General features: G+C 41.9%; 1 protein-coding gene across 1 annotated transcript in view; it reads left to right on the top strand.

The window, feature by feature from the left end:
• Positions 1–20,259, top strand: part of SCFD1 (sec1 family domain containing 1) — a 94,642-nt gene that overhangs the window by 51,602 nt on the left and 22,781 nt on the right. The window contains exons 16-20 of the mRNA XM_060261801.1: positions 7,604–7,674; positions 9,295–9,374; positions 12,532–12,594; positions 13,208–13,283; positions 17,977–18,030. Of these exons, the coding sequence (XP_060117784.1) occupies positions 7,604–7,674; positions 9,295–9,374; positions 12,532–12,594; positions 13,208–13,283; positions 17,977–18,030 (344 nt within the window). The remainder of the gene's footprint in view (positions 1–7,603; positions 7,675–9,294; positions 9,375–12,531; positions 12,595–13,207; positions 13,284–17,976; positions 18,031–20,259) is intronic.

The following is a 20,259-nucleotide window of genomic DNA, read 5'->3' as shown; positions in this document are numbered from 1 at the left end:
TCTGAAGGAAAATGACTTCCAGATGAGTATCACACACACACCCTGGCCCTTAGTCTGGGACCAATAGAGGACTGAGAAACCTTGGGAGAGGGGGGAGCTCTTTCAAGGCAACTTTCTTGCCCTCCCTTTCCCAGGTCTTGGACACACATGCCAGGTCCACTTCTTGCACTACAAAGTAGTTATGCACTGTCATGGTCTTATTGATGGATCTGGCGTTGCACATCAGTGTCAGAGAAGGGTTTACTTTCCTAGCCCCACCACCAATGTGCCTTGGGATGCAACAAAGGTTGGAAGGGGACCAACCATCTCTGTCTCCTTCCATTCCAATGCCTTCTTCCACCACCATGTCTCCCTCTACCTCCAATCACTGGGATCCCTGACCCAACACTGGCTCTCCAGATCTTTTCAAACCCCATTTTCATTCTCTGTCCCTCCCTGTCCATGCTGATCAATACACACGAAAGGAAGCCCTTTCAGAGTATCTGACTTGTGCTTTTCCCATGAGAGCTGAACATGTACCACTTTAGCGTCTGCTTTTTTGAGCTACTTGCGATTTTTTTCTTTGTACACAACCATCTGATGTGCACCATGTGTACCAAACTTTCTGTATGCCATAGGTCTCCAACTGGCACCTGCTGACACCTTTCTTGGAGCCCACCAAGCATTCTTAAAAAGTGGGTGTGGCTTGGGGGGGTTCTACCCAGCAGGGCTTCTCATTGGCCGCTGAAGTTCTGAAAGGCCATGCAGATTAAAATAATGTTGTTTGGCAGCATCTGCCATCTCATTATTGGTTCTGTTCTTTCATTCTTTTCCCCCATTTTTTTAATTACTCCTCTTGTCCCTTGCACTTCAATGTTTTCTATGTTTGTGGCTCCACCTCCCAAGGTGACATCTTGTGGTTGCACCCACTATACCATATGTCAGAATTCCAAAGGTGCCTGAAGGCTCAAAAAGGTTGTGATCCCTTGCTGTATATTGTGTATAAATGTCTGAAGACCAGAGGCTAGTTAAACTTCCTTTTTAAACGACCTGACAACTGTTATGGCCCACTCAGAAATTTGAGCTTTTAAGTGGAAGCCCAAACTGTAATGTGGCACTGCAGTGTTGTACTTCCACCTAAAATCTCAAGAGTATATCTAGTATAACAGAATATGGCCAAATGCCATTGTGCCAGAAAAAACCTACCTTCCCATGCAGAAGTGGTTTTCAATTGTTAATGATTTTTTTTAAGACAACCTTATAATTGGATGCTTCAATTCAGTGGTGGAGCCTGTACCTCTCATTTTGTTTTTAAGAAAGTAAACAGACTTTCCTTACCCTATAAAAATGTTATATCCATTGCATCAGTTCTCCCTCATCGTTATGTTATTTCGGTGCTATTGCAGGAGCAGAGGGGAAAGTGTTCCTGTGCCTCTGAAAAAGTAATCATCCAAACAAGCCTCTTAGTGGAGACAGTATCTTTCTTTGTTTTCAAGCTACAGAGTAGCATGCATATGTAATGCTAGTCATGTTTGTTTCTATTATGTATACATTTCTGCTTTTCCTTGAATTTTATGGAAGATGAATTTTTAAACCCATTTTTAAAATTAAAAATAGATACTAAATGTCAGAATTCTCATGCAGCTATTTAAGATACTTGTTTAATAAGAAAGGAAATAAATTCACCTCCCCTATCCTAAGGACTTCAACAGAAAGGGAGACATTCAGCTGGCACAGCTGCTGTTCATTCTAGCTGTGCCAGTTCCCTTTTTATTTGAGCTCAGAGTTAATCCATTTCGCTTCTGACATTCAAAATTGTTTTTCACTTGCCAAGGTAGTCTTAAGAACTAGAAGATTTCTTGTGAAGATTAAATGCTATAAGGGCATCCTTCATTTAGACAGTTTGGTAGATGGTGAAAAGGATTGGGTTGTACCACCAATTGGTTATACAGCCACCATTATTTAATCCAAGAACATAGTGTTGCCATAGTTTACATTGTTTGGTTAGACAAGTACATTTGGAAGGAAGTAGCAAAAGCAGTGTCCATCAAACCGTTTTCTGAACTTTAAAAGTTATCTGAACTTTTAAAAAAAATGTTTTCCAAATCTTGTTTTCTTGTGCAGCTGTCATAATGTTTAACTGTTTCTCAAAGATAATAACATAATAGCTTTATTTTGATGGAAGTTACTGTAAATTGTGTGGGGTGGGGGTGCAGATGTTATTGCTGTTCATCTTCCGTATTCTACACAGTCCCACACTGAGGATTGCACATGTGCAGGCTGGCCACGCATGGGAGTTTCTAGCTTCTAAAGAACTGAGTGGGCTCCCCTCCCCTCCAGAGCAAGCACAACTGTTTCCCCACCTAAAATGCCATATGTTCTGGAGGAGCAGCACCCTTCTCTCAGTTCCTTTCTTACCACCATTGAGATAGGAGTTTCCAGGCTTATGCAATTTTTTTCCTTTTCTGTTGCTGATTCTTCATCATGAAGCAGGATCATGTTTATTCTTCCCTTTTCCATTCTCCAATCATCACAGCTTAGCTATCTTATCCCCCCCCACCAAAAAAAATGGTACTGTAATTTTGACTTACCTAGCCTAGTCTTCGCAGCAGCTTTGACCAGAGCCTTTCTTCCTGCAGCAAGTTTTTTTCTCTGTCCCCTGCTAGGTCATTACCTGGGCAGTGATGGACAATGTCCATAAAGGTCTTATTTTAAAAGTGCATGCAGCTTGATACCAAGATGACCCATACTGATTAACATGACTTGTGCCTGATGGATATGGGGGAGGATCATAAGGTCTCTGTTTGCAAGATGTGCTAGCAGTTCCCCCCCCCCCCCCCCTACAAGGCAAATAGTATCAAGAGCCAGTCAGAACTGTCCCTGGATAACCTAGGGGATCCAATACCCATCTCCCCTAATAAAGATCTCCGGCTATATGCCGAACAGATGCTCTGAATGGCCACATATTTGGAGAATGATGTGACAACAATGGACAATGAGCCTAAAGACGAGATTGAGTTGCCTATATTCTGACTCACTGAGCATACTGGCATCCCCCATATTCCAGGGATTCAGTAACACTACTGCTTCAATGTGGCAAAGATTACATTAGTGATATTCCAAAGAATGGAAAACCTGTACAAGATGAAACAGGGATGTTGTGACTTTTTATCTACGTATTCTTCTCCATCATCACTGGTCACTGAAGAGATGCATTAATATCCTCTTTCCAGGCAATACCATTCTGCACCATTCCACAGGCAAAGGGCTCATATAGGCCAAGCTCAGCAACTCCATCCTAAGGATCAGCAGCAGCCATCCCAGAAATTCCGACTATCATTGCAGCCCACTGGGAATGACTTGAGTTTTAAGGACATACTGGTTCACTTCTTGCCAGAGTGGTGCAAGATCTGTTCAGATCCTGGAACTTAGGTATAATAAAAAATGTTTACTTTTTAGTTTTTAGCTCTTTACTTCAGTGTGAGCCCCCTTTACAGGCAGTTGGTGACCCCTATCTAAAGTTAGAATCCCAGTTGCAAGAGTTGGTAGTGAGTTGAGTGGTTCCCCAAAGATTCCCAGCAATGGGGCTTCTATTCTAGTTTTTTCCAGGTTCAGACGAATGGGGGCTCTAAGCCAATCCTTAGACCTTCGTAAGTTAAATTAATTTTTGCGCATTGCAAAGTTTAGGATGCTTTTGTTAGCAGCTGTTATTGCATTTCTGAAAATAAGTACTTGGTTTGTCATCTTAGAACTTACTTCCATATTGCATAAAGAAGTATTGCATACTTCCATATTTCCATCCATGGGAATCAGTGTAAGTTTCTCCATTTCTGATACGAAGATGTTTTTCAGTACACTGCCCTCCCCTTTGGTCTGGCAGTAGCACCTTGGGGTTTCATCACTAAGTGTGTAGCAGTGATGGTTGCTTATTGGAGAACCCAGTGTTGTTTAATTTTCCCATTCTTGGATGAGTGGCTTATTATGGCACCATCCAAGGAGAACCTTGTTGCTCAGGTACATGTGATCCTGACCAGTGTATTAAAGGCTGATATTCCCTTCTTTAAAAATTTTTAATGAAAGGGTTGTATTGCAACCAAGTTTGGAATTTTTACCTAAAATTATTTCTAAATGTCATCAAGCACAAGGAGTCATACTTCTCATCTTCTTTCTATTCCCCATATCTTGGGCTAAAAGAGCACTACATTAATTTGACCCATAAAAGGACTTGTTTTATGCAAACAGAACCAACCCTTTAGGGCAGACAATACTTTATTTCTTTGTTATACTGGCCCTCGAAAGAGTAGAGCATCTGCCTTTCAAGATAGCTGCAATAAGACTGTGTTACCAGACTGCTACTGTGCTTGCCATCTGGATGTTCATGCTTGCTTCACCAGAGCATGGGGTTCCTTGGCTGCATTCCATCGCAGAGAACTGCTTGTTGTCATCACAAGGCTGCACCCTGGTTGTCTGAGGACACCTTTGTGAGACTATAGCCTTTGACCCTTCAAACAAGAAAAGATGTAAAGGGTAGAAAAGCTGTCCTCCAGTCATTATTCCAGTGAGAGCATTGCCCCACCTCCTTCGGAAAGAAGTTCACTAAAATCTCAATATGGAACTGCACAGAAGATGGAAGATGAAAACGGAGTTGCACTTACCTATAACTTACTTATAAAAGAGCTATTAGCTCTTTTCATTATTGTTCTTTATTTCCTGGGTGTTTATTTGAGAAGTGTTCACAGTGGACAAGCAGGAACTGAGGGAAGGGGGCACCACTTGTACAGAACACATGATAGTTTAGGCAAGAAAACCATCTCACTTGCTCTGGAAGGAAGCATTGTCCTCTTGGTTCCTTAGAAACGAGAATCTTCTATCCATAGCCAGCCTGCACCTGCGTAGTCCCCAATGTACATGTCTATTCCCCAAAAGCTTGTTAAGCTCTTAGTTGCACAGTTCTTTTGTTCCTGGCCTATATTTTAGTGATGGGCAAACTGTGTGTGGAACAACAGTGTGTGTTCCTACTATTGTTACCTTCATCTTCAAGATAGCATAAAACTACTCTTGACTGATCATGCTCCCCTCAAATTGTTGCTTCTGTACTTCAAGCTTGACTACGTACTACATATGTACTTTCAGTCGTTGCTCATATAGAAACACCAGTTTTTCCCATGCTTTTAATATTTGGTATTATTATTATATTAGATCTTTATATAATACAAGGAGTAAGGCCCATTGTGTGGGGGGGAAATACAACGGGCTCTAGAAGGAGGTTCTGGGCAAGTGCCTGCCACCCTTGCTGTCTTCCTACCCACCCAAGTGAAGGCATTAACTTCCCCCCAACTCAAGGGAAGCTTATCTCTGCTATCTAGAGAGCAGTTGTAAATCTGAGTGATCTCCAGTAGTTCCCTAGGAGGAAATGGCATTGTACCTGTCTGAGGTTCCACCCCTCCTCAAACCCTACCCCTTAAATATCCACAAATTCCCTAATCTGGAGTTGGCAACCTATCTCCTTCCCTTTACCTGCCCCTCTGACTTCAGCTTTCCATCTCCTTCCCCCTCCCTGCAGCTTCTACATAGGCTGTCTTTCTCCACAGTGGGGGGTGAGGAACCAAATCAGCTTACATAATTCTCTTCTGCCCCCTTTGATCTGAACAACAACCCTGTGAGGCAGGTTAGGCTGGAAGTCTTTGACTGGTCTGAAATCAGTCAGTCAGCTTCCACAGCAAGCACCTGGGTCTGGCAGACCCCATGCTGAAGCCCTAATTCCTGTGCCTTCCTCAGAGTCTACCACAGAATCTCCAGGAATTTCCCATCAACATGGAAAGATACCACTGAAGGCCTCTGGACGAGTGTCTGCCACCCACCAAAGTGAAGGCATTCACTCCCCCCACACACACCTCAAGGGGAGCAGATCTCTGGCATCTGGAGAGCAGTTGTAGTTCTAAGTGATCTCCAGCCCTCACCTGGCGATTGGCAACAGTGGTTCCCATGAGGAAATTGTTGGTTTGGAGTCTATGGCATTGTACCTCTCTGAAGTCCCACACCTCCTCAAACCCTGCCCTCTCCAGGCCCAGCCCTTTAATTCTCCAGGAATTTCCTAACCTGGAGTTGGCAAGCCTATCTCCTTCCCTTTATCTGCCACTCTGACTTCAGCTTTCTATCACCTGTGCCCTCCCTGCAGCCTCTCTATAGGAAAATTAGGCTTTCTTCACGAGGGGAGGGGGGACCGAAGCAGTTTACATCATTCTCCCCCCCCCCATGTGATCTGAACAACAACTCTGTGAGGCAGGTTAGGCTGGAAGTCTGTGACTGGTCTGAAATCAGTCTTCCACAGCAAGGACCTGGGTCCGGCAGACCCCACTCTGAAGCCCTAACTCCTATGCTCTCCTCAAAGTCCACCACAGAATTTCCAGGAATTTCTCACCAACCTGGAACTGGCAGCCGTAGTCAGCACTGGGCCCAGTGAGTTCTGCCTCAGAGGCCTGTAGCGAGACCTTTCAGTCCAACAGACTATCTCTGACAAACTCTTTAATAGGGAGGAGTCATCAGCCATTACATCAGCTTACAGCATTCCCCTCTCTTCTCCCCCCCTTTTATCTGAACAACAACAACCCCATGAGGGAGGTTAGCCTGGTTTGAAATCACCCAGTCAAGCTTCTACAGCCATCACCTGGAGATTGGCAACAGTGATTCCCCAGGAGGAAAGGCCTCCCTCAGAGGCCTGTAGTGAGACCTTTCAGACCAACAGTCTCTCTCTGACAGACTGTTTAATAGGGAGAAGTCCTCAGCCATTACATCAGTTTACGTCATTCTCCTCTCCCCTCCCCCCATTGATCTGAACAACAACAGCCCCGTGAGACAGTTTAGGCTGTTTGAAATCACCCAGTCAGCTTCTACAGCCCTCACCTGGAGATTGGCAGCAGTGGTTTTCCAGGAGGAAAGGCCTCTCTCTCAGAGTCCATTCTGTCATATGAGCCCACTATAGCCTAATTGAAATAGAAAGAGTGAAGAGTATTGGCAGGTGGAAAGGGCCCTTCCCTGCTGTGAATGAACATTCGTTTTGCCTCAGTTGAAGAGAAGGAACCCTACCGTTTTCTCATGAGCACAGGCCCATAGCTGGGGGAGGGCGGGGGTTGGGGGGTCAGGCACCACAAATCTTTTCCCTGTTTTACACCATCACACCTCCTTGCCTGCTCTCAGACAGACTGCTCTAGACTTCCTACAACAGGCCCTGCGGAGAAGCAGTCCTGCTCAGTAAGCTCCCTATCAGGAGAGAACTGTCTCCGTCGAAGGTCAGTGGCCTTCTGCTGGGGCTCTTGCCTGATGGGGCTGGCGGTGGGCGGGGGAGAGCAGACTCAGCCAATGGCACGGCAGAGACAGTGCGAGCCAATCCTGCTCAAGCCACATCCATCCAATAAAAATCCTGAGAATTGCCACCACACTTGGGCTTTTATTATTTACCTGATACTGATTTGTATCTTAATACTGCCATTTATTTTTAAAATATATACCGCATCATTCTTTACTTCTCTTCTTCTCTAAGCTACATCTTTTGTAACAACATTAAAAATGCTTGAATAAACAGTTTAATTTTAGAAAATAAATAGCAAAACTTTTCTCCTTACAGCAGGAACTCCAGAGGACAAGATGAGACTGTTTTTGATCTATTACATAAGTTCTGTACAGTTGCCTTCTGAGGTACGGTTTCTTCCTTTTTTACACAAGTATTTGCTCCATTTTATAACATTCTAGGTTTTTCCAAAACAATTAAATGTCTATAATAATTCTTAAACTGAATATTCTTTCTCTGGTAATGTATTAGACGTTGTTCACATGTTTTCCTGTAGCTCCTTTTCCCCTTCTCTGTCATGTTTTATGATGGAAGAACTGTAAGAAAGGTTATGAGAGTTAAGAACAGGGAAGGCATATTTTCCATGCAAAAAACCCTTGCATTTGATTTAAATATTTGTGCCCTGCTTTCTATCAAGTAGGAACAAAAATGGCATATAACAGTGCAACAACACAATTTAAATAATGAACAACAGAACAAGCAGCATCTCAGTATTCATCAAACCACCTCATCCAAGGCCCATGGGCAGCAAGCCACAAGTGAAGAGTTCTTTGGCTGTTGCCCTTCAGCTTGTGCCAAGGCTTGCATCTCTGGCCAAGCCCAAACTTTATACCTGTAACAGGCAAGGAAAATGAAAGCTTAGCTGAAATGTTGTGCAGCTGTCAAAGATGTTCCCAGTCATTCCCATTTTGCTTTGGCAGGTATCCTCAGAATTTCTTGATAGACTCTGCAGTTAGCATTATAAAGTCTCAATGGCCTGAAGCAACTCTCCTAATTGTACATCAAAAACCCGCTACAGACTCATGCTGGGGACTCTTCCCCTTTCCCTACATAAATCTCCCCCTCCGTTGGCATATTACAAATACTTGTTCTCAGCTGACTGTGGTTCATGTTAAAATAGATGAATATTTTGCACTAATCAAGGTTAGCTTCAGAATGGAACAGAATGCCTGCTGTTAAAGGTTGTGAGGAGGGAGAACTCATATAGGGTCCAAGTAAACTTAATGCAGCAGTTTGGGGGTTGGCCTAAGTGTGTAATTCCAGCAGGGTAACCGTGTTAACCTATTGGAACTGCATATCAGAGAGGCTGATCTACATAAGAGAAACTGCCTTCCTGGGAATGTCCCACGTTCCTCAGGCACTCTCACCTACAAGTGGAAAATCCCATGTCTGAAGCCAACCAAATGCAGAAAATGGACCTCTGTATGAGAGAGTAATACATCAGAGAAAAGAAGTCCAGCCTACCATTTTTACATGTAAACAGGTTTTTATTTTGTATTCTTGTATTTTATGTGGATGTTTAAGATACTGTGCCGGATTATATTTCTGCATCTATAAATAGGCCTTTATTCTTTTAACTTGCATTGAATTCGTATAGTACAAAGTTGAATGCATTGAATTCATATAGTACAAAATAGTATTGCCTTTACACACAATAAGCTAGTTAGGATTTTGTTAAAAAGAACTTTTAAAGCAGTAGCTGTGTTTGAGGATTACATATTGGTTTTCAGTTACATATTTTATGTACATTTATGTATTAAAGGTTAGTCCAAATTTAGACATTGTAAGGTTACATAAAATTGAATATCTTTCTTCTGATTTGAACACTTTCTTGATTTGCAGTTTCATAGCATATTTTTACATTTTATTTTAGTGTATTTTATTTACATGTACAGTCATTCTTTCATGCTCATGTTGGTTTATATGATAGATGTGTAACAAATTTTAGATCTTCCATTTGATTTTAGGCAGATTTGGAACAGTACAAAAAAGCACTGACAGACGCAGGATGTAATCTTAATCCCTTGAACTACATTAAGCAATGGAAGTAAGTTGATTTTATTTTCATAAAACTTTTAAATAGTAGATTGAAACCATTTAAGATTTTGATTTTTCTTGTCCTTGTCCACATAGCTGACATATAGTGGGTATATTCCAGGCATTCTTTCATAAATAAATGTTCTTGAATGGTAGATCCAGGTGGGCAGCCATGTTGGTCTGAAGCAATAAAACAAAGTTGAAGTCCACTAGCACCTTTAAAACCAACAAAGTTTTATTCAGAATGTAAGCTTTCATTTGCATGCATACTTCATCAGACAATGAAATTGGGTACGGTGAGCAGTGCTACCTATAGCTGGTGGGCAGTGGTTAAGAATGCACAATAGTGCAAAGTTAGAATCCAGTGGCAAAACTGAAATTAACAAACATTTGGGCTGGATAGCATTTGTGTGGGAAAACAACCATCATTCTCCAATTCTGACATGTTACTGCCTTGGTTGTTTTCCCACGCAAATACTATCCAGACCAAATGTTATTTCAATTTGTTAATTTCGCTGTTTTGCCACTGGATTCTAATTTTGTGCTACTTTGCATTTTTAGCCACTGCCCACCAGCTGCTCACTTGTACCCCATTTCATTGTCTGATGAAGTATGCATGCATATGAAAGCTTACATTCTAAATAAAACTTAGTTGGTCTTAAAAGTGCTACTGGACTCCAACTTTGTTCTAGAATGGAGCACTGTCCTAATGCCAGCTGTTGTGGTGCCTCTGAAAGCAACACTAAATGTGATGATGGCCACCAGTTCTATCCAGTAGTCACCAATGCCATTTTAGAAGCAGTTGTAGTTCTTTAAAAATTGTCATGAAGCTCCAATCCAGGTCAGGTGCACAGAGCGACAGTTCCAGGAGCTCTTGTTCCCCCCCCCCATGCTTTTTCACGTGTAGAGACAGTCCCCCATAGCTGCTACTTTTTCTAAAATGGCACAGCAGAATTGGCCCATGGTCACTGTTACATTTAGTTTGGCTATAAGGTTTCAGTTCTCAGACAAAAATGATCACAAATTCCTATGCCATCTGGATTAAGACCACGTAATAGGGACATATAGAGACTAACAAAGAAGATGCCTGCCTCTTTTGATAGATGGCAAAATATAGTGGAGTGAATGCCATCAATGTAGCCTAGTCTAATTTTTGACATATTCAGTGCATCTACCAAAATAGTTATTATTTTGATGACTCCCAAGGCACCCATATGTGAATAAAAGGGATAACTCCTTGTGTACCCCTCCCTCAATTTCTCCAACATTCTAGAAAATCTCCAAACCCTCAAGAGCACCTTTTTGACTGCACACAAGACTGTAGGGAGGAGGAAGGTGGAGAGGGAAAGCCGCAATTCCATAAATAGAACGCCACATAGGGTCTGCCGTTGTTATTATTCCTTATATTAATATTTTTAATAGTCTTAGCTTTGGTCTTGTGCATATTTAGAATTGTGGTTTTATAATTTTACTTACTAACTGCCTTGTCCATATTTAATGGGGAAAAGAGCATAAATAAATGAAATAAAACCTTTTCATTGGTTTGCTATTTAGCAGCATATGAGACTAAAACTAAAACAGAGTTGGAAGTGAACATGACATTAAATATTTAAATGTGTCTTATATTTATTTTAATGGTTTACTATGGCTACCCGATTAAACCATCAAATTTTAGAATTTGTTGCCATTCCCACCCTCCACTTAGAAAATAGAAGGAAGAGACAACAGAACATGAATTTAAATACCTTCTACTAAATGTTCTGTCAGGTCCCTTTTTTTGAAGTATGCAGCAGAAAGTGCCTTTGGGACTACCATGGAAGCCAGATACACTCAGGATTATGGAGCAACAACTAAATTCAGTGTTTCTGAGACTGTACTTCATTTTCCATGGAGTGATCATACCTTTGTAAACATCCAGATTTGGGGTCTTTCCACATTAAACTATTGGAGTTTGTGTTTCTGTGGATGGGAGTTATAGGATGGGAGAGACTTGTCTTAACAGTAGTATGTGTGAAAAGGATCTAGGGGTCTTAGTGGATCATACGCTGAACAAGTGTCAGTAGTGTGATGCGGTGGCTAAAAAGGGAAATGCAATTTTGGGCTGTGTCCAGATCACGTGAAGTGATGGTATCGCTTTACTCTGCTCTGGTAAGACCTCACCCGGAGTATTATGTTCAGTTTTGGGCACCACATTTTAAGAAGGATATAGACAACCTGGAACGGGTCCAGAGGAGGGCGATGAAGATGGTGAGGGGTCTGGAGACCAAGTCCTATGAGGAAAGGTTGAAGGAGTTGGGGATATTTAGCCTGGAGAGGAGGCGACTGAGAGGTGATATGATCACCATCTTCAAGTACTTGAAGGGCTGTCCTATAGAGGATGGTGTGGAATTGTTTTCTGTGGCCCCGGAAGATAGGACCAGAACCAATGGGTTGAAATTAAATCAAAAGAGTTTCCAGCTCAACATTAGGAAGAACTTCCTCAGTGCAACAGGCTTCCTCGGGAGGTGGTGGGCTCTCCTTCCTTGGAGGTTTTTAAACAGAGGCTAGATGGCCATCTGACAGCAATGAAAATCCTGTGAATTTGGGGTAGGTATTTGTGGGTTTCCTGCATTGTGGAGGGGATTGGACTAGAAGACCCTGGAGGTCCCTTCCAACTCTATGATTCTATGAGCCAAATTGATCATGTACTGTGGCTTTTAAAAATCCAAAATAGAAGTAAGTGGAAATTCACTAACTGTTTATCATATGGTAATCAGAGTGACACAAGATCACAGATTAGATGATCTCAGTTACTTTACTTCTCTCTGTGGGAAACTTAATGTTGTTTTCAGATTCTTTTCTTCATTTGTCCTATCCCCCTTGCCCTTTTGTTTTGGATACTCAGTTGAAATGGATCGTTCTATTTCAAATGCTGTATTCTGGAACCTAGCAAGTTTTTCTCCCCTCTTAAATCATTTGCTTTTGTACAGTAAAATGTAGAAGCATTACTTTGTCAGTGAAGGGAGCAACAGGTGTTGTTTGGAGTGTGTCTGCCTTTGTTTGCAGCACTGGCCTTAGATGTGAAGAGCCCATGGATTGCTGACTGAATGTTTCATTCATGGTAAGAGATAATATGCTAGTATACTGATGAGAACAAGCGCTTAGATATTAATTGACTTATTTCACAGAGCATTTGCCAAAATGGCTTCAACTCCAGCTTCCTATGGAAACAGTGCAGCCAAATCATTGGGGTGAGTTATAAACTGCATTTTGTTATCCCTTCTTCAAAGTCTGGGGTAATTTTTTATTGTTAACTGCTTAAGTGCTCACTGAACATTATTATTCACTTAGACAAAACATTATTTAAAAGTATTTAAAACAAGATATTCTGCTGTTCATGCTGAAGCATGTACATTACACAGAAGTCAGGTTATTATTTTATAGAAATTATGCTATTGGTTCTATTACACAGGCTAACAATTGTTTTAAATCACAGTACCGAGATGAATAAACTGGCATCCATCAGAGGAGAAACACTCAGATCTGCTCACCAGCACCCTTCACTCTTTTAGTATGTGGTTCATTTTAACACAGGGCCTTCAGAGCATTACATTTGCCCAAGTGGAATCCTACAGTCATTTCCATGCAATAATGCTAAGTGACGGTTTGGATAGAATAATTTGTCTAATCTTTCACATGTACTAATAATTAATCTAGAATAGAAAACAAATATTGGTAGTATTAATTCATATTTTGTGATGTTCAGTTTTAGTAGTTTAACCCATGACAGTTCATCATAACAAACATTCTTCTTAGATACATGAAGCAAACAAAATCATGCAGAATGTGTTCTTTATGTTGCAGCCTTTTTTCACGGGTCATGAATACAGGATCACAGTTTGTGATGGAAGGAGTCAAGAATCTAGTACTAAAACAACAGGTGTGTTTGACAGTGGAACATTAATCTACACAGAAGGAGCAGGTTCATATTTGGGGGGTGCTGGTAGACATGGGCAGAAGTGGCTAGAGGTGCCTTTCACTAGCTTCACTTGATGAGTCAGCTGTGACCTTTCCTGGACAGGACATCTCACCACTGTGTTACAAGCCCTGGTAATATCCAGATTACATTACTTCCATGTACTCTACATGGAGCTGCCCTTGAAGACTGTCTGGAAGCTACAGGTGGTTCAGAATGCTGCAGCCAGAATGTTGACTGGAGAGGGCCATAGGGATCATATCACTCCAGCCTTGTTCCATCTACACTTGGCTCCTGCTTGCTTCCAGGCTCAATTAAGGGTGCTGGTATTGACCTTTAAAGCCCTATATAGCTTGGGGCCAGCGTAACTCAAGAACTGCCTTCTCCTATATGAACCTACCTGCTCACTCTGGCCATCTTTAGATGCTTAAGTATTTTTAACTATCTGCCATTCTCTTGGAGGCTAACTGATGGTCAACGAAAATGGATTCTCCATGCCCTTTCTACAGTTAAAAGACATGTATTGCAACACTGGAAAGATAAATGCCCATCTCTGGTAAATCGATTGAGGGCCTTAGAACTCCGTCAGCATTGAAACACATGTCTTATAGACAACAATTGCATACGGAGTTGTTTTTAGATACTTGGAAACCTTTTATAGAAACACTAAGGCCCATTGAGAAGAAAAAACACAAGCTCTAGAAAAAAGCTCTGAGTGAGTGCCCCACCACTCTTGCTATCTTCCCACCCATCCAAGTGAAGGCATTCACTCCCCCCCCACACATCTCAAAGGAAGCTGATCTCTGCCATCTAGAGAGTATTTGTAATTCTTTTTTTTCCAATTTAAATTTGATTTAATTTTTAAAACTTAACGAACATAACAAACATAAGGGTTTCGTTTCAATCATTACAAATGATTAGTGTGTGCGGTCAACATATGTATCCATAAACCAACATTCAAACAAAGTTACAAAGGAAGTTACATATTAATATATTGATGATTCCATCTTTGTCAAATTTACATTTTAGGTTTCCTGAATAGTTAATGAAAAGCTAATATCTAATATTAGTGTTTAAAATACTGATAATTCTGAGTGATCTCCAGCCTTCACCTGGAGATTGGCAACAGTTGTTCTCCAGGAGGAAATGACTGGTTCGGAGAGTGGTGTGTATGGCATTGTACCCGTCTGAGGTCCCACCCCTCCTCAAACCTCACCCTCTCCAGGCGCCACCTCTTAAATCTCCAGGAATTTCCTAACCCTGAGTTGGCAACCTTATCTCCTTCCCTTTATCTGCCCCCTCTGACTTCAGCTTTCCATCACCTCCCCCCTCCCTGCACTCTGCCTAGGAAAATGAAAGTCTTTCTCCACATTGTGGGGGGGGGGGCAAAGAAGCTTATATCAGTCTCCTCTCCCCCCTTTGATCTGCACCACGACCCTGCAAGATAGGTGAGGCTGGAAGTGTGCGATTGGTCTGAAATTACTCAGTCAGCTTCCACAGCAAGAACCTGGGTCTAGCACACCCCGCTCTGAAGTTCTAACTCCTATGCCGTCCTCAAACTCCACCACAGAATCTCCAGGGATTTCCCACCAACCTGGAACTAGCAGCCCTAGTCAGAACTGGCCCCAGTGAGTTCTCCCTCAGAGGCTTTTAGTGGCCTTGATACCTTTCAGAACACTCTCTCTCTGATAACATTGACTTCAATCTCTCTCTGTCTCTCACGTTCCCTCCCTATCTGTCTCTCTCTCTGTATCTGGCCAACCACCATTTTTTTCGTCTGTCACTGAGTGTTTCCTTCCCAGAGGAGGACAGGAAGGAGTCCTCAGCCAATCAAGGGAGTCCTCAGCCTCCTCCCTCCCTGAACCACTCATGGGAAGGTTTTCTCTATAGCTCTTTCCTTCCTGTGTCCTTCAGCCAGTCAAAGGAGAGGTTTGCTTTTTCTCCTCTGCAAAGCAGAGGGGCAGGCAGCTTAGCCAGTGGGAGAGTAGGGAGAGGCAGCAACCGCCAGAACCAAGGTTGCTTGCCTTTTACTGACAGAATCAGCTTGGCTGACTACTAACAGCCACTCAAGTGGTAGAGAGGAGCAGAGTCAAATAGTGAGTTCTCCCTTAAAGGCCAAAATAGGACTCAGAAGGGCCTCCTGGCTTTTATTGAGAGAACTAAGCTTGGTTGCTTTTTACTGAGAGATAAGTTGTCTAGCAGCAGCCACTGCCTAGCAGTTTTCCCAGAGGGTCAATCCTTATCTGTCTTGGGGCCACCAGCAGTGGGAGAGAGCAGAGTCAGCCAGTGCAATGCAAGAGCAGTTGATTGATGGTTTGACAGGCCAAAGGTTGATGCACTACAGTCCTACCCAGTCCCAACCAATGAGGGAGCTTAGATTTGCCAAGACAAAAGGGGCATTATATATAAAAGATATATGTAGATATGCTATACTGTTATTGCATTTCTGTGTCTGCTTTTTTAAAAAATGTATTTAGTTGTTAGATTTTGAATTTTTCTACCTTTTCTCTTGTATGTGTGCTTTTCTTTTTCTTTTTGAAAAAAATATTTAAAAAAAAAAAAACTTCAGAGACCCTACTTTGGGAGCCCCTGCCATCTGAGGCAACCTGAGAAAGGAAGAGCTTTCTTGGTTGTGGGACCAAAACTTTGGAAATCCCTTTTCAGGGAGATTTGTCTGTCTCTCCTTCTTTTGTTGTCTTCTGCCAGTGGGTAAAGGCTTGTTTCATTTGGAATATTCCCAATAACTGCTATTGGCCCTTTGCCCTGGTTTTAGTGCTGTGTGTTTTGGTGTTTATATGTTTAAAATAAATTAATTAAACTTGTTTATAGACTTTTATTGTAAACATAAAGTAAGATGCACACGAGATGTCTTCGGAATCATAGTAGAACTAGATAAGCTTTTATTACTAAGATTACAGACTTAGATTATTAAAAACCTTATTTTATGCAGATTGCCATACTGTAAGGTCCATGTGGCTCCTGACCAATTTGTGTTGCCCCCAGCATGTTTAAGAAAGTAAACAGAAATATAATTAAAAGAATATATCCCTGCTGTTCACCTACATCAAAAGCTCAGTGAAGGTTACCACTTTTCCTATCCGTAACAGCCCTCCTCATATTAAGAATAGTTTATCTGCATCTAAAAATATTGTTAAATGGGAGAAGTTATAAATTGTCCTATGACTTCCTTCAAGTTCTATCCTTTTGGCTGTTGTTTAGCTAAGATGTCAAGAAAACAAGGAGCAGCTAGTGTTGTATCCACAACCGTCATATTTTCTCCAAGCAGGAAATTTGAACATACATTACCCTGATGAAAACAGATTAAAAGCTGGTGTAACTATCTTGCCATTAATCCTAGACTAGTACATGTTTTATTTGTTATAAAATTTATTTGTTATGTATTATATTTTTTTTATAAAATTTCTGCTTTGTTCAGGGCAGATGCACATATACAGAAAAAAGTGAGATGAAGTGTTGTCATCCTGCTTCTGTGAGGCATGTTATAGAGGGGACAGACTTGTGGTTCTTTTAATCAGCAAAGAGCTCCCAGAAATGCTCTAGCTTTCCCAGCATCTGGGACTTTGGCAATGCAGTGTTCTGTAAAGATGACAAGAAGCCACTCCTGAAGCTCAGAGGACCTTCTCAAGCAGCATTCAGTGTGGCAGAAGGGGCCCAAATGAAAATTAGTGATCACTTTACATACAGAAACTTCTTAAAGTTGTTCAGGGAATCTTGAACAGTCATTCATTTCAGCACTGTCTAGATGATACGTTTTTAGTGATCCTGTTAATGGTTCCCTCTGTATATTCTAAATTGTTTGAGTGTCTCTTTTGCCTTTGTTCTCAGGAAGTTACACTCTGATACTAGACCTAGTCAAGGAAAATCTGGCAAGGCAATACTAATGAAGATGATGATGAAGGAAGAATTATTAGTGGGGAAAAATCAGTAACAATGTGAAAAAATAAACTAGTCATATCCGTACTAGGCATGGACATGAACTGGGGAAATGGTGGTTTATGTTGGTTTGTGGTTTGTTTGATTTCCCAAACCAGTTCATGACTCATTTGGTTTGGGAGGTGTAGAACAGCCCCATGGTGAGATAGACACCAAATGTAGCAGGAGTCTTCAACAGGCTCTCCTCCACCTGTCCTCCCAAGTTTGGCAAAGACTAGATTTGGAATGTCTGAGTTTTACCACCACCACCCAAATTAGGCACCCCCAGGAAAGCTCAGCTTCAGTTCTCTCACAACTAACTCTTCTCTCTTCGTGCTGCAAAGTGAAAGCAGCTGAGTCAGGGTGTCTGCTCCCATAGAGTAGAATGGGAGCATCATGATTGGCTCCTAGAGCTGCCAATCAAGCTATGGACAACTGCTATGAGTGATTCTGGGGCTTCCGGAAGTCTACCCCCAGCATTGCCTTGGAATTGACTGAATCAGTGCCAGGCTATCTGGAAAAACTAAACAAATCATTAAGGAAAAAAGGTGGCTCGTTTTCTGGTTCGGGTATGGTGCAACCAAATGAAGCAGTTCAAAACAAACCACAAACTGGCCCATGATTCATTTTTTGGTTGGTTCATGCCAGTCCCTAGTCTATACCCATTTCATGCTACATTTAAACAATTTGAGTAATTAATTCAATTGTACTATCTCTTTCATAGAATCTACCAGTCACCCGTATTTTAGACAACCTTATGGAGATGAAGTCAAATCCTGTAAGTACAACTAACACAAAAGTCTGAAACATTTATAAAATTATAATATGGAAACTTCTTCCAATCATAAGTATTAACCATTTAAGACAATAAGATTGAACTCTGGACATGTTGTATCTTAGGTATAATAAGCAGGAGACCTGTGAAAATTCACAAGGAAAAGGAAATCCCATCTTCCCCTTTGCAGCTACTGGACAGCTGATAAATGGGCTAGGAGCAGAATGCTTTCTGCTGTGAGCCCATTCATCAGCTGGCCTATAGTGGCAGTGGGTGGCTTGAAACAGACAAAACCAGATGCGTGGTAGGTTTTCAACAAATGTGATAGCCCTGCATATATGTGGACATATGAAGTTGCCTTATACTGAATCTGACCCTCAGTCTATCAAAGTTAGTATTGTCTACTCAGACTAGCAGCGGCTCTCCAGAGTCTCAAGCTGTGGTTTTTCATGCCTGCTTGCCTGGACCCTTTTTAGTTGAAGATGCCAGGGATTGAACCTGGGACCTTCTGCTTACCAAGCAGATGCTCTACCACTGAGCCACCGTCCCTCCCCTCTAAAAAATAATGTTTGAATTAAAACAAACAAACAAATGTGATTGCCTAGGCTAACTTGGAAGCTAACTATGGTGGACTCTGGCAAGTATTTGGGAGACCTCCTTCGGATACCAGCAGTTGGGAGGCAGGAGCCGCCTCCCTGAATATCCTTCAGGACCCCAGTTGGTGTCAGTCACCAGAAGTTGCCATGACTTCCCAGTGCACATACACATGCACATAAAAATATGTAAGTAAAAAAAAATTGTATCATTTTCAGCAGCCCATTTCCATTCCCACAAAATTTAATTTGTCTTTCTGTTTGTGTGTGCACATGCCTACTCATACCATAAGAGTGTAGGCTTCATGGGAAAGAACTATATGATATGCCCTGCTGATGGTTGCATCAGTTGCACTCAGCCATATAGTGCCAAATCATGTAAAAGCAGCTTCCAGGTGACTGGGAATGCAATCTGAAGGGCCTGTGTTTTGGGGAACTCAAATGTTCAACCAAAAGAAATCATTTAACTCTGATTCACACAGTCATAATTCTCCAGATTATTTAAACAAGCGAGGCACTTTAGTAGATCATATTTAAACTGCAGGGCTTGTTACGGCATTCAGATGTCTTTGAGATTTCATTTTCATATGAAAGGCTTAGTATACTGCGCAAAAAATAATTGGGATCCCTAGACAGACTTCAAATGGCACATAATATGTTTGAGAGAGTTGCCAATGGTCTTTTGGAGAGTTCTATGACTTCCCCTGGTTTTTGCTATCGCAAATTGAGGAATTGGATCCAGAAGGTAAATTATTGAAATCCGAAGTTTGGGATATATGAAAGGGAGAGGGGAGAGTATTCATCCAGAGTTTTAGCTAATGAATGAAAAAGAATATTCAGATAAATTGCTACGGTTTTTCATCTGTGCATTTTGGCCTGGGTACAGTTTGGGTGTCTTACATGTAGTTGCTAGTGACCCCTGGTAGTTGCTAGTGGTCCCCATCAAAAATACACAGGAGGAGGGTTCATGGAAAAATGTAACCCAAAGGAGCAAGAAAAGATGTTCTGAGCCTTTGCTGCTCAGCAGTAGGTTTCAGGATCTCCCCACAGCATTACCCAGGGTTGCTGTGAGAGGGAACTCTGTGAGTGCTTGGTGCCTGCTGGAGAGGTGTTTCTGATTGTTTTTGTGTGTCTTTTGTGTAGCCGTTGTGGAGGAAATGATTGTTTGCCTGGGGGTGGTTGCTGGCCCCACCCTCTACTGTTGTTCTGACTGTTGAGTCAGAGGTAGGTGGGGACTTGAGCCTTTAATTTGCAAGGTTCATCCTTGCCAGAGGCAGAAGTGGCTCAGCTGCATCAGAGGAAGGTGCTTGGAGCAGGGACAGAACTGCTGGTAAGATGCGTGTTGATTTGCTTTTTCTAAAACTGCTGAGGAGCATTACCAAGGATTGCTGTGAGAGGGAATTGTGTGAGTGCTTGGTGCCTGCTGGAGATTGGTTTCTGATTGCTTTTGTGTGTCTTTTGTGTAGCTGTTGCTGAGAGGAGAATTTTGAAATGGATTGCAGCAGCATGGCTGGTGAGGGAGCTGAGGCAGTGATGTGTAAAGACTGTGGGATGTTTATATTTCTACCTGAGAGTAGCATCAGTTACACTTGCAGCAAGTGTAAGTTAGTAGCCCTGCTGGAGAAAAAGATATGGGGAC

The sequence above is a fragment of the Heteronotia binoei genome, chromosome 21, assembly GCF_032191835.1.
Source record: "Heteronotia binoei isolate CCM8104 ecotype False Entrance Well chromosome 21, APGP_CSIRO_Hbin_v1, whole genome shotgun sequence".
NCBI lineage: Eukaryota > Metazoa > Chordata > Lepidosauria > Squamata > Gekkonidae > Heteronotia > Heteronotia binoei.
This window is presented reverse-complemented; position numbering and strand designations above follow the sequence as displayed.